The sequence below is a fragment of the Ambystoma mexicanum genome, chromosome 3p (assembly GCF_040938575.1).
Source record: "Ambystoma mexicanum isolate Mex_15411 chromosome 3p, UKY_AmexF1_1, whole genome shotgun sequence".
NCBI classification, from domain to species: domain Eukaryota; kingdom Metazoa; phylum Chordata; class Amphibia; order Caudata; family Ambystomatidae; genus Ambystoma; species Ambystoma mexicanum.
The window spans coordinates 1,043,112,399-1,043,124,907 of NC_090925.1; the positions used below are offsets into that span (position 1 = coordinate 1,043,112,399).

At 43.7% G+C, this 12,509-nt stretch overlaps 1 protein-coding gene across 3 annotated transcripts in view; it reads left to right on the top strand.

Moving 5' to 3' along the window:
- The window catches only part of CDK5RAP1 (CDK5 regulatory subunit associated protein 1), a 741,070-nt gene that overhangs the window by 79,777 nt on the left and 648,784 nt on the right, over nt 1-12,509 (top strand). For all 3 annotated transcript variants that reach the window (XM_069652401.1, XM_069652403.1, XM_069652404.1), the window contains exons 2-3: nt 841-1,125; nt 1,661-1,764. In XM_069652401.1, coding sequence (XP_069508502.1) covers nt 841-1,125; nt 1,661-1,764 — 389 coding nt within the window. The remainder of the gene's footprint in view (nt 1-840; nt 1,126-1,660; nt 1,765-12,509) is intronic.

A 12,509-nucleotide genomic window follows, 5' to 3' on the forward strand; every position in this document is an offset into this window, starting at 1 on the left:
CAGAGTTTGTTGAAGGGGTGGAATCTGGTGAAGGAGAATAGTCTGGCAGATGTGGAGTAAAGATGGGATGGGGGTTGCATGCACTTATTAGGGCAGCAGAAAGCATAAATATGCCAATGGCTCGATCAGAGATGACTTTGCTCTGCAAGGAATCGCCCGCATTGCAGGAAATTTCCGCTATGTTCCACGGTTTATAAATCCATCTATCTGTCTTTCTGCAAATGAGACATACATATTTGCTGCAAAAAGAAATTAGAAGAACGTTTAAAGGTAGTTCAGAGAGCTGCATTTTCTGTCATTATGGCTGCTGTATAGTATGGGCTTTTTCACCATTTACTTCTTGAGATCTGTAATCTGCATGTTCATGCCAATTTTCCTTAATTAAAATAATGATTTACCAATAACGCTGAGATGTGTTTCTTTATGTACACCATTCCTCTTTTAGATAAAAAAAAAATGGAGCAACTAAAACGTTGGGGGATATCTATTGAAAAGTATGCAATCAAAATCATAAAGGGTTTGGGCTAACTGTTAAGAAGGTGTCTTGCAACTAGGCAGCATCCCTGTTGCATAGAAAATGGCGTACACTATCTTCAAATGAAATCATGTTCAGTATGGGAGCACTCAAACAGTGACTGTCGTAGGGCACAAGGCTTAACCGGCATGTTAAAGAATAACACTTTAAAATACACTGTTATCCTTAATGCAAAGTTAGCATGGTTTAAAAACAAAATGGAAACCTGGACATATAGTTGTATTTGACCACAAGCTTTTATAATAATGGCCTCATTTGTTAATAAATGCTTTAAACAAATAAATACACATTTTGTGATATTATAGGTTCCTTTTTCGATACCATGGCATTTGGAAAGAGCCTGAAGACTGTGTTAAGGGTTGTTTTGCAACAACACAAATGGGCACTCCGCACAAGGGACATTGCATGCCGGCATCTTAGCAAAGGCATGCCCGAGGTGCCAGTGATGTTCCGATCAAAGTTGGAGGATGGACCCTCCTTCCAGGACTTCTTAAGAAATTCCTCGCCAACAACCAATTATCTGCCTCAAACAGATGAAGACCCCCCGCCATATCTTGAAAACAATCCACCAGCAGGAGACAGCCAGAAAGGTTAGTGTAATCCTCTTCTGATAATCCTGTTTTTAGTCAATGTTTGGCATATGTCCCTTTTCAATAGTTTTTCTAGTGTGAAGTATCTTGTAAGGTTTATTAATTGTAGTTTGCCAGCTCCACTTTCAGGATTTTAGTTTTTTTGGTGTGGACACACGATTTATCAGAAAGCATAGTTCTTAAAAAAACAAGCTCTCTGGCTACACACCCTAAAAGCTCATGCACGGTGCAGTAGTGTTGTTCCTATTGACACATAAATACTAGTGTCTATATAGCAAATGTCATCCATCAGAATGTACATACTGTGGTTTACAAATGGCAACAGTATCTCTCCATTTGAATAATTGTAAATATGTAAGTCTTTCTCAGCAAATCTGCCCTTCTAGGTACATTGATGTATTGATCTAGTGACCGATCGTGGATGGTACCTTTCATATATTAAAACAACGATTTTGGCTATTCATTGCCCGCTTAATACTCCTTGCAATTTCCTGACCTGTGCTTATGCTGTATGGATGTTTCTTTTTTCTTTAAGTGTATCTCGAGACTTATGGCTGCCAGATGAATGTCAGTGATGCAGAGATAGCTTGGGCTATTCTAAAGGAAAGTGGTTACAGGAGGACCTACACACTAGCAGAGGTATGCAGTCACTCTTTTCTTTCTCATTCAGGCGCACAGCATTTGCTTTCTGTTGAGTCACAGTATCACTATTTAAATGCATGCTAATGTACTAATATGTGGGTATGCTAGGCTCCCTTCCTCCAATTGCATCCATGACTAGACTACTATACCCTCCTCTTATGCTTTTACTCCTTTTCCATGACTCAAATCAATCAACCGTGGTGGCAACTTAACATTGTTCTTCAGGATCCAAATGAATGTAAGGTTTTGTAGAAAACAGGTTTCTGTTTTGCATGCTCAGAGGCATAGTATGTGCTCACAAAAGTGTCCACTGAAAAGGGCAGAAATAGTAGGGGCTACTTGTCAGGGTTTGAACTCACAAATATCGCACATGTGCTATGTGAATCAGCACACAGTCCCTCCGCTCTTAATTACACCCTTCCGGGATAATGATGTGCATTGGGAAGGGAGGTGAGCTGATACTGTCTGGGTGGGAAGGTGCTGGCCTCATCCTTCAAGCTTGTGGCACAGAGACAAGAAATCCTTGGATGGAATTCTGCATCAGGGAAAACCAGTGGGGCTGTAAAGAAGTGAAGCGAAATCTTTACCTAGTCTTGGCCCAAAGTCCTTCACATTGCCCAGGCTCTCCCAGAGATCGCCACTGACTAACAGGTGGGTAGTGGCAGAAGCACTCTGGCAATTACAGTCTGGACTTGACAGGCATCCTGAGTAAAAGAAGGCACAAGTCATGAAGAAGGGCTAGGGCAGGGGGAACTCTTTTGCTTGGTCCACGGCTGATGTGAAAGCAGTGAGTAATGACATTACAAGTTGAAGGACATGAAGCCAGATTTTGTAGGTAGTGGTTTACATAGGTGGGCTGCATCTTCTGATGGGGGCTTAGTGCAACATAGACCCATGAGACAAGGTTAACATTTGTCGTGCCTCCAATGAGCGCTGAGGCATGTGAATAGTTCAGCGCAAGAACAGGCACTAATTCCTGGCACCACCCTTCATCCCCCAAAGGACCAGGCTTTGCTGGGTAGTAGGAGTGGAACTTTTGGAGGAGACGACAGAATCGCAGGGACAGAACAGGAGTGACGGGTGCCTCAAAGGGTTTTTCGAGGGTCACACCCTTCCAGTGAATCGGATATCTAATCATGTGCTCTTGCCTCTGATATTCAAGGACAGGCTGAATCTCAGGAGCAGCAGAATTGAGAACTCTACTATCAAAGTTGCTAGTGTATTGGTGTGTAATGATCCATCTTAAGAAGGGGCACATAAAACACAAGACGTATCAGCCAATGTTTGGGGAGCAGCAGCAAATGGGAACATGTGTTTCTGGATACATAAGAGACCAAATAACCTGGGCTTGCGTTTTTGGTGGCATTGAATAATTTCAATATTCTTTACTAAGAGCCAAACGCAATGCAATCAAAATGCGTAGGCAGGAACTGGTCGTCGTTCGCAGTCGGCCAGGTGCTTGTAAGTGTCATTGGCATGTTGGGCATAGTAGCGTATGGAGACCATCTTCTTGGCTAACATTTTAGCTTCAGGGACAAGGGTTGGTCTGGGAAGTGAGGGAGGCTACATGCCAGGGTGGCAACCTGTCAGGCATTAGATGGGCCACCAGAACCTTTGTTTCGTAATCTACTGGTCTTGTTTTGCCCGGAATGTCCAGAGACCTTCCAATGATGACACTACCTAAGAACTTTGTGACGAGTTTATGGCAGAGGAAAGTATAGACTGTGATCAGGAGTCTGTTGCAACTATGGGTGTTGTTTCACAAGCTTGATGCGAGCTGCTATTCTGATCTCGACGAAGCCCCAATGGTGGATGCTGGAATAGACTCATCTTTTCCTTTGTAATAAAGCACGGCAGTTGTGGAGGCATCTGCAGCTCATATACACATGTAATGATTGCTGCGTTAGGCCCAGGTGGGGATTGAGAAAAAGGCTACTCGATCTGAGTGTAAGCTTCCTGTCTGTTCCCCTCTCCAACCGATGGGAACAGGCGTCAACGTCAGTTGATTAAGGGGTTGAACCAGCCGAGAGAAATCTATGACAAATCGGCTGATGAAAGTTGGTGATTCACAAGAATCATTGTAGATCTGTGGGATTGGTAGGTGTGACCACTAAAGTACTGCTTGCACCTTACCTTGTTCCATATTTATCCCATTGGGGGTGTGCAGCTACCCCAAAAATTGCACTTCCTTTGTACCTGGTATTTTCAAATTTTGCATAAAGATGATGTTTTCACAATCAGAAGAATGCTTCCTCTACATGGTGGACCCAGACTTGTCTTTTGTGGGTGTAGTTAAGTATATCATCCAGATACACATCTATATTAACTCTGCTCATGCCATGGAACACATGGTTGATAGTATTGAAAGGCAGCAGGAGCATTACAAAGGCAGAATGAACCAACGCTAGATGCAAAGTTCCATTCTCCTCTCAAAACCAGCTTAGTGAGCCATCTCAAACTTGGTTGATGGGACCAGGAATGAGCAATAGTGTGTACCTGTTTTTGATCGCAATCAGATTTAAATTATGGTAGTTAATTCACGGCCGGACCACACAGATGTCTTCTTTAGTAAACAGATTGGGTTGAACTAGTTTTGCAGGAATCCATCCACATAAGTCTTTAGAAGGTTCTCTTCCTACACAGACAAGAAGTAGATTTGTCCATATGGAATCTTCCTATATTCCTCAAAGTCTATTGTGCCATTGTAGGGGCAGTGTGGAGGTAACCTCAATTTCTGTTAGTGAGAACACATCTCTGATGCTTGCAAATAGGGCAGAATCTCACTCATAGGGCAGCAACCCCAGGGGGGTGTGCAGAGCTACCATGGGAACCTTACTGATGTATACAGGAATCTGGCAGACTAGTTTATAGTGTTGAGTTGAAAAATGTACGTGTTGCTTAACCCAGACTAAGCTGGGATTGTGATGTGATAACCAAACCATTCCCAGAGTCGCTTTTAGGGTGGGGCATCATCAAATTAAATGCAGATGAGTTCTGCATGGTCTTACATGTGCATTCATAAAGCAATGGTTACTTGTGTGATGTCCCAAGAGGTCAGGGAGAAACCATCCATTGGTGCAGACTAAGGTGTCGAAACATGGATATTGACTGTTTCCTGGTGAAATCAAATCTTTATGGTTGCCGGTTGCCCCACAGTCAATAGCAGCAACTACCAGAGCTCCAGTTCCTATTAATTCAACATAGACATGAAAGGACGGGGTAGTCGAGGAGGATACACAGGGAAAATATGACAGAATTAGATGCACTCGAAGAGGAGTTCCCATTATCACCAAGCTTTTCAGTGTCCCAAGCTTGATACTAAGTGACACCAGGTTCCAGAGTACTGGTATAGACATTCCAAGTGTTTCATTTTCTGCTTTTCTGAAAACAGTGGCCAGCACAGTTGACCAACCTATAGGGGGGTATGTTCTTCTGCAACTCCGTCTTAACGGGAATTGAAGGACTGCCTGCATTTATTTATTTCTGGCTGGCAGTCTAGGATTTGTGGATCAGTTCAAAGTACCCCATTGAAAATATATTCAAAAATATATTTGAAAGTGGCCGGGGGAAGAGTGCACATGCAATTCTGAATTTGTCCCAGAACCCACTCTGAAACGATCAACTGAGCATTATTGATCCATTTTGGAGCTTGGAGATTGGAGCTCTGTAAATAATTTCTGGAACCGTGCAAGATAGGCTAGCATGTCCAAGGCACCCTGTTTCAGACTGTAGGGTATTTTGTGTAGATTTGGGACCTAGAGGTATTTTCTTACTGCCAAAAATAAAGTAATTCAGCAATAATCACCCCTTGCATTCAGATTGGGTTTGGTATTATAGTAATATAGTGGCTATGCATTATTTCAGTACACAGATACATTTAGTTGGTATGCATTTCGTTGTGGTATAGTGATGAGCATAATTTATTTGTTTTATTTGTGGCCCCAACATACAAAACCCATTTCTTTTGTTTAGACTGTTCTTGTGATCTCTAGAGGCCTCAGGCTTCTACATTATTCAAGAACACCACATTTTCATATGGAGTGCCACTTATGGCTGTTATCACTGATTTATCTACACCAGTGAGCTATGCTTCCATAACGTATTCACAATAACATGTGGTATAATCACTAATTTATTTACATTAGTGAAACCATTTCCAGAGGCCTCTTTCTCTGTTGACTCATGTACGTCCAACAGACTATCAGATTGTGTTCCACTCAGAAGTCACACACACGTACACTGAGTGGAACCACGCACACAGCAATTTATAATTACTCATAACATAACTTTTTCCACATGGGATGCTTGACATATATTACCTAATAACCTCCCCTTTTATCAGGTGATATGGGCTAACTGTACCAGAGAAAAACAGAAGCAAATAGAAGCCTTTACACATATTGTTTTTTACATCAATTTAATTTCAAAATCATACATTACCAGTTTTGCGAGGCAGTCATTTCTAGAATAAACAAGAGAAGCAATTGCAAAATACATGGCATTTCATTATATTCTTCGCAACAATAAAAAGAACAGTGCATCAGTTGACTTGCATTTCTGAATAGCAACATTAGAACGCAGCTATCGCTACGCTGCCTGACTGAAATAGCTTTCATTCACACACCACATTCTCGCTTTGTGTAAGATAATTACCAGCAAAATTGTAGCAGAGCAGCACGCAAACTCTCTGGATAGGTCGCCTTCTTTAAATGGCTCGGGGCTTCCCTTTGTAACACCCGGCGAGGACATGCAGTTCCAATCTGCACTCTTTGGTCCTCAAACCGGTGCCAATTGACTGGAATCTCCAGCCTGTGAAGGTTAGCAATACACTGGAACAATGCCCCTCAATCAGGCAGCCCCACAGCAACTCCCCTCAGGCTTCTCACCCAAGCTGTGTAAAAATGTCCACTGCCTTTCTCTCTCCCCGAGATTCTTCAGGAAACCTCTGTTACAGCCCCTAGGGTGACGTGCACCCAATAAAATTATATCATGTCATACCCTCCTTCTTCAAACAATAGCTCACTTTTCAGTAAGAAACTGTATCCACTAATTTCCTGCTTATTCGAGTTTTGTTTCTTTAGCAAGGACAGTGAAAAGCACAGAGAAAGAGAAAGAGAAAGGAAAAAAAAAGAAGGCATTTCAGGAGAAAAAAAAATGGTGCAATTGCTTGTACCACATTATAGCAATACATTGATCTCATGCAGTGGTGCTGCACTCCAAAAACACGCTAAATAATCCTACAAGACTCATCGTTTCAGCTACCTTAGCCTAAAACTTGTAAAGTGTAGACAACATTTTCTTAAACAAGGCTCAGAATCTAGACCTAATCTTTGAACTTGGTAGTGGAGTGTGTGAGAAACCTGAAGTTGTCTCCCTGACTAGTCCCCGGGGATCTGTCATCAGGTGGCCAGGACACGCCATCGCTATTGGATCCAGTTCCTGGGAATGGACCAATGAGGGAGGATCACCTGGATGGGGGGTCCTCGGGGAGTGGAAGTGGGACACCGACAGGTGAGATGCGGTATGCCGCTTATTATACCTTTTTCCCCATCCTACCCTGTAGGATATTCACACTATAAACCCCCCCTTTCCGACACAAACACTTTCGCACACCACGAAAGATGACAGACAAACACCAGAGGCGTTTACCTGACATGTCCCGATGCCAGGGTCAGGCAAAGTCCAGCAATTGACCAGAATCACACACACCTGACGGCCCTTTCCTTCCCCACAGGTATAAAAAGTGGAGTACAGAAGCACAAGCTGAGCAAGGCAGACAGCATGATGAGACAGCACACTTCAGACCTGGCAGTTCAAAAGGAGTAGAAAGGTGGCAAATATCGAGAAATTGACAAGGAGAGATGCAACCTTGTAACTTTTTGACTCAGACCCGCGAAACCCCCGCCGAGGGAATTGTAAGGCGTGGACAATAGCCCAAGTGTTTTGCAACAGATGTCAACAGTACACAGAGCCTGTCTACGCTGATAAGCCGGAGCGAAGGAAACTCATGCTACCGTGGTATCGGCCTTAACTCCAGATCCAAGGAAAGCCAAGCTGTGCCGGTGAGTCGAAGGGAGAACCGATAAGAACCAGGCTGTGTTGAACGAAAGTAACAAAGTGCATATGAAGAAGAGTTGAAAGAAAGTGTTAAGGGAAGACCAACTGCAGAGGGAACTGGCACCACATGGGTGCTGACTCGAGAAACCCAGGTCCATCCCATATCGAATACGACTACAGATACCAGAAGGCCGTAGGAGAAGCCGCCAAGATAGGTCAAAGTGGTCATACAGGAGGTCGAGCACAATCCCTGTACAATCGAAAGTCTTTGACCAACAAACTGCTGAGAGAACATGAACTGTATATCGGAAAGGTCAGCGAGAGTGAACCCCGCTGAGAGAAACCTGTTTAAAAAGACATTGAGATTTGAAAAAGCGAGAAGTATAGAAGTATTGCGAGACGAGGGGGAAGGAAAGTGTCCCCCTGGCCATTGGGATCCAAACCCGGTCGAGGAAGATCCAGTGGTGAAATGCTAGTACCCAAAGTTCAATAAGAAATTAACTGTTTTTTTCAAAATCGTTAAAGACGATATTGTGAAGGGTCGGCAACCGGAAGAGGGGTGCGCAGGGGTGACGTAGTCACCCAAAGTCTACGTGAAGCAGAACTTTGTGTTTGTTTGTTGAATTGTATTGTATTGTATTTATTGGTTTATAAAGCGCGTTACACCAAAGCGCTTGAATACATCATGCCTCGAAGGAAAGAGACTTTAATTGAAAAGAGACTTTACCTTCGAAGAACCCGCTAGCTCGAACGGAACTGTCAACTCGTGCTGATGAAACTCAAGCATGTGCTGTGCTCCATGTCCCACCTTGTCCCGTGCTAAAAACCTGGGGTAGGGAGACCTCAAGGCTATCACATCCCGACTTATTATTTGAACACTGATTTCTTTACTTTGATACCCTATCCCACACTCTTTCTGCAATTAGTTGTATGGAATTGGCAATAGGTTTTTCTTAGTATAGGCCTTTTTATTTTGACACAACGCCAGTAGGACTGCCTTATTTTTCATTTGATGGTTGATGCTTTCTCCCATCTTAGATTTAGGTTCAGGGTAGGCATTTTTCCACCCTGCATTTATAATTCTATAAACACCCTTGAACTCTGATCACTTGTCTGTCTTTACTGTTGCCACCATGTGTTCCTTACAGTACCCACCCTAACAATTCTTGTACCCCATAGAGGAATAACTCAGGGTGGCACAGTGCCCCACGTAAAGTGCTCTGTGCGCAAAATGCTTGTATTATTGCTTCAACCTGCTCATAAGACGCCAGGCATCGAGCATACTATGCCTTTTTCTGAGAATGGAATGGTCATATTTAATTTACTAATTATATCCCTCCCAATATGTTAATGGGCTTATCTTTTGAATATAACAGGGGCACTACTATTTTCTGGGTCACAACAGCCCCATGAAATCCCTGTGTGTCCATTACTTTACAAGGGAAAGGCACCTTCCTTAATGCAGAATTTGGTGGCTACTGTGTCGACCAAAAATCTTAATGTCCAATCTTCACTGCTATGTCGGGTTCCTCATCGGGGTCTTCAGTTATGGAAAGGATTGGGTACACACATTTCCTCTGTGGGCTGTCCTTTTGGGCATTGGCCCTTGTCTTGGAACTGGGAATGGGTTACCTACAAATTCGGTCCCTCCTGTGTAGTGTGGTGCTATCTTTTTAGCTAACACTGTATTGTCTCCCTGGGTATTCATTTGGGTTTGGGCCTGTCGGGCATTCTGTGCTACTGTCATCTGCTGCTGTGTATTTGTCTGTGGGGTCTGGGCACTACGGACGTGTTGGGTGCTTTGCTGGTGTGAAAGGCACCTGCTGGGATGACATTTGTGCTTGCAATGGAGGCATCTGCGGTTGCAAAGGTTGCATCTGTGGCTGCATGTGCTGAGCATATACCTTGGGCCGCCTTGGCCATACTGATGCTGTTGTCCATATGGGCACATCTGTGCAAAGTGTCCTCTCTGCCCAAATGTAAAGCCTGACCCTCCAAATCTGGGTCCCGCCCTGCCATAACAGAACCCCTTCCCTCACTGTGAGTGTCCTTGGCCCTGTTGGTAATATCCCCCCTGCGGGAAATACTCCTCTTGTTGGTAATACCTCTGCTGCTGAGATACTTCCTGTTGGGGGTACCCTCATTGCTGTTGAACTTCTACGGCTAACCACCCTTGTTGGGCGGGGGGCTACCTCAGTCGGCCCAGGAACAATATTTGTAAGCATATCTCCTTTCATAAAAAGTTTTGCTAATTTCTTTTGCACCAATTTCGTCTCTGCCTTAACTGTATTGTCTAACGTGTCCTTCTCCCTTTCCTATTTCCTTTTACAAAAGTGTACTATGGTGGTCTGTATTTCTGGCTATCCCTTCGCCTCAATCCCAACCACCTTCTCCAGTAAGGTTAGCACATCTGAGCGGATGCTGCTGACCAGTATGTGATGATATATTGGTATGTTCACATCCCATGATATGCATTTCTAATGTCGGCATCTCCTGTATCTGTGGTATATATTCTGCAGGATCCACGTCTGGTTTCATCTTACATGCCAAAATGGCCACCATATCTCCTGTCTTGGTACATAGTCCGCAATACTTTCCACACATGTGCGTGGCAGTTGTTAAAGAGCGCACCATCATGGATATTGCTTCTCAATTTCACTTTGCAATATCCTGCCTGTTCCCATATTTTATCCCCTCTTTCGCCCAATATGGCTGCAAATAGACTCTTCATATCAACAATCGCCAGGGTAATCCTTGCTGTCTCTTTCTTGAACAGATATTTCGAATGGATTGTGTCCTCTCACGTATTCCTCATCTTATGACCTCTTCCAGCTTCAGCTGCTTCGGAATTTTCTTTTGACTGAGGCCGCTATGCGTTGATGCGGTCGACTCGGTGTCCCTCGACATCTTCCATCCCGGAGTCAAAGTCATTCTTGGTTTATATAGCATGTTCAGTTCCCGTTGGCTTCGGTTTGTTTTTCAGCGTAGCTAACGCTTCCAAGAATTACAATGCGCTTCTGTTTTTTTCTGTAGGAAAACCTTGTTTGAGTTACTATGTCCTTGTCTTCAGCACCTCCAATTCCGAAGACCGGGTTTAAGAAATGCTACAACTGCAGCACCAAGATGTCCCTCATGGACCCCCCCATCGGGTGTGTCTGTGGTGCCGTGACGTTGAACATAGGACAACGGACTGCGAAACCTGTCATGCGATGACCAGTAAGGCTCTGACAGAGCATACATGGAAACTTGCAGCGGGTAGGCCCCCTACTAAAAATCCCTGGTATCCAGTAATTATAACAAATACAAAATAAAGAATGAAATTTAAATGAATAAAAAACAATTAAAATAATATCACATTTTTTAAAACAAATATATGTGGGGGTGGATTAAAAGGTTAGATCTGGTGGGGGGGTGTTTGGGATGGAGTTCGTGGTTTTTGTTGCGTTAAAATGTCATTCTCTATTTTGTCATTCGTTAAAATCACATGTAGCGAAATCCCCTTCGATGACTCCATCAAAGAAACGATCATCCGACGAGTCGAGAGGCGACTCTCCTCGAAGAAAAATGGTAAAAAAAACACTTGACGCTCCCATCATTCCTCGTCATCTTCGAGGAAGTCAAAGAAAAGGCATTACAAATCGCCTACTTTGAGTTCATCTGATTACTCAACGGAGACGAGTATAACCTGTCCAACAAAATCCTCTTTCTCCAGTCTGCTCCATGGGAACATTTCAGGCAGAAAATGCTGAAAAGCCTCGAGCGAGAGGCTCTGACCCCCTCGAAGGAGAAGGTATAAAGCCATGCTCCTGTCGAGCCACAAAAGGCAGACAAGGAAAGGCCTGAGGCTACATCCTGCTTGCCTTCGGGCCGGGATGTAAGCGGGAGACCGATCGAGATCCTTCGAGATCTCTAAACAACGAGAAATCATTGAAGACTATGATTCGAGGGTCAAGCCCTTCGAGGGCTCAGTCGAAGATAAGACCGATGGAAAAATCATCAAAGACGTCAACGCGTTTAGTGTCGACGCCATCGACTTCAATGTCATCGATACTGTTAGTGTCGAAGCCATTGACGCCTTTTCCTTCTAAACCTAAAGAAATTCTGAAATCTTACAAACCACTATCAAAGAAAGATTTCTTTAAGTCTTTATTCTTAATTTATGAGGAATATGAACCCTCAGATCAAGATACTCCACCATTGGATTGGAGTTAAGCACACGTAACGTCTCTGAAAGCCTTGTTTCAGAAGAATCCATGCTTAAGGATTTATATGAAAATTTATAGTCGGCTAGTGTGGTCAACGCATTACCTGAGATGGAGTTTGGCAAGCCTGATCCAGCAGACCATGCTGATGCTTCTTTTATGGGATGGGCAGACCTGCTCCACTGTTTTAGCAAGACGACCTAACAGACATTCTGGCTAAAGGTCCCCAAAAGGTTCCCATACTTCCTTTTCATGTAGCTCTCCAGAAAAGGGTCATGACAAATACAAATAGGGAGGTTCCAAAGGCAAACCCTGCGGTGAACAAAAACCTCACCAAAAGATATAGGCCATCTAGTAGCGACCCTAGCTACCTTACCATCCCACCAGTTGGGGATGATGAGCGTATTTTCTGCAGGAAGCATGATGCTCAAGTCCGCAAACTCCACTTGCCCTTTAGCAAAATTCACATTCACCCTGTAGGAC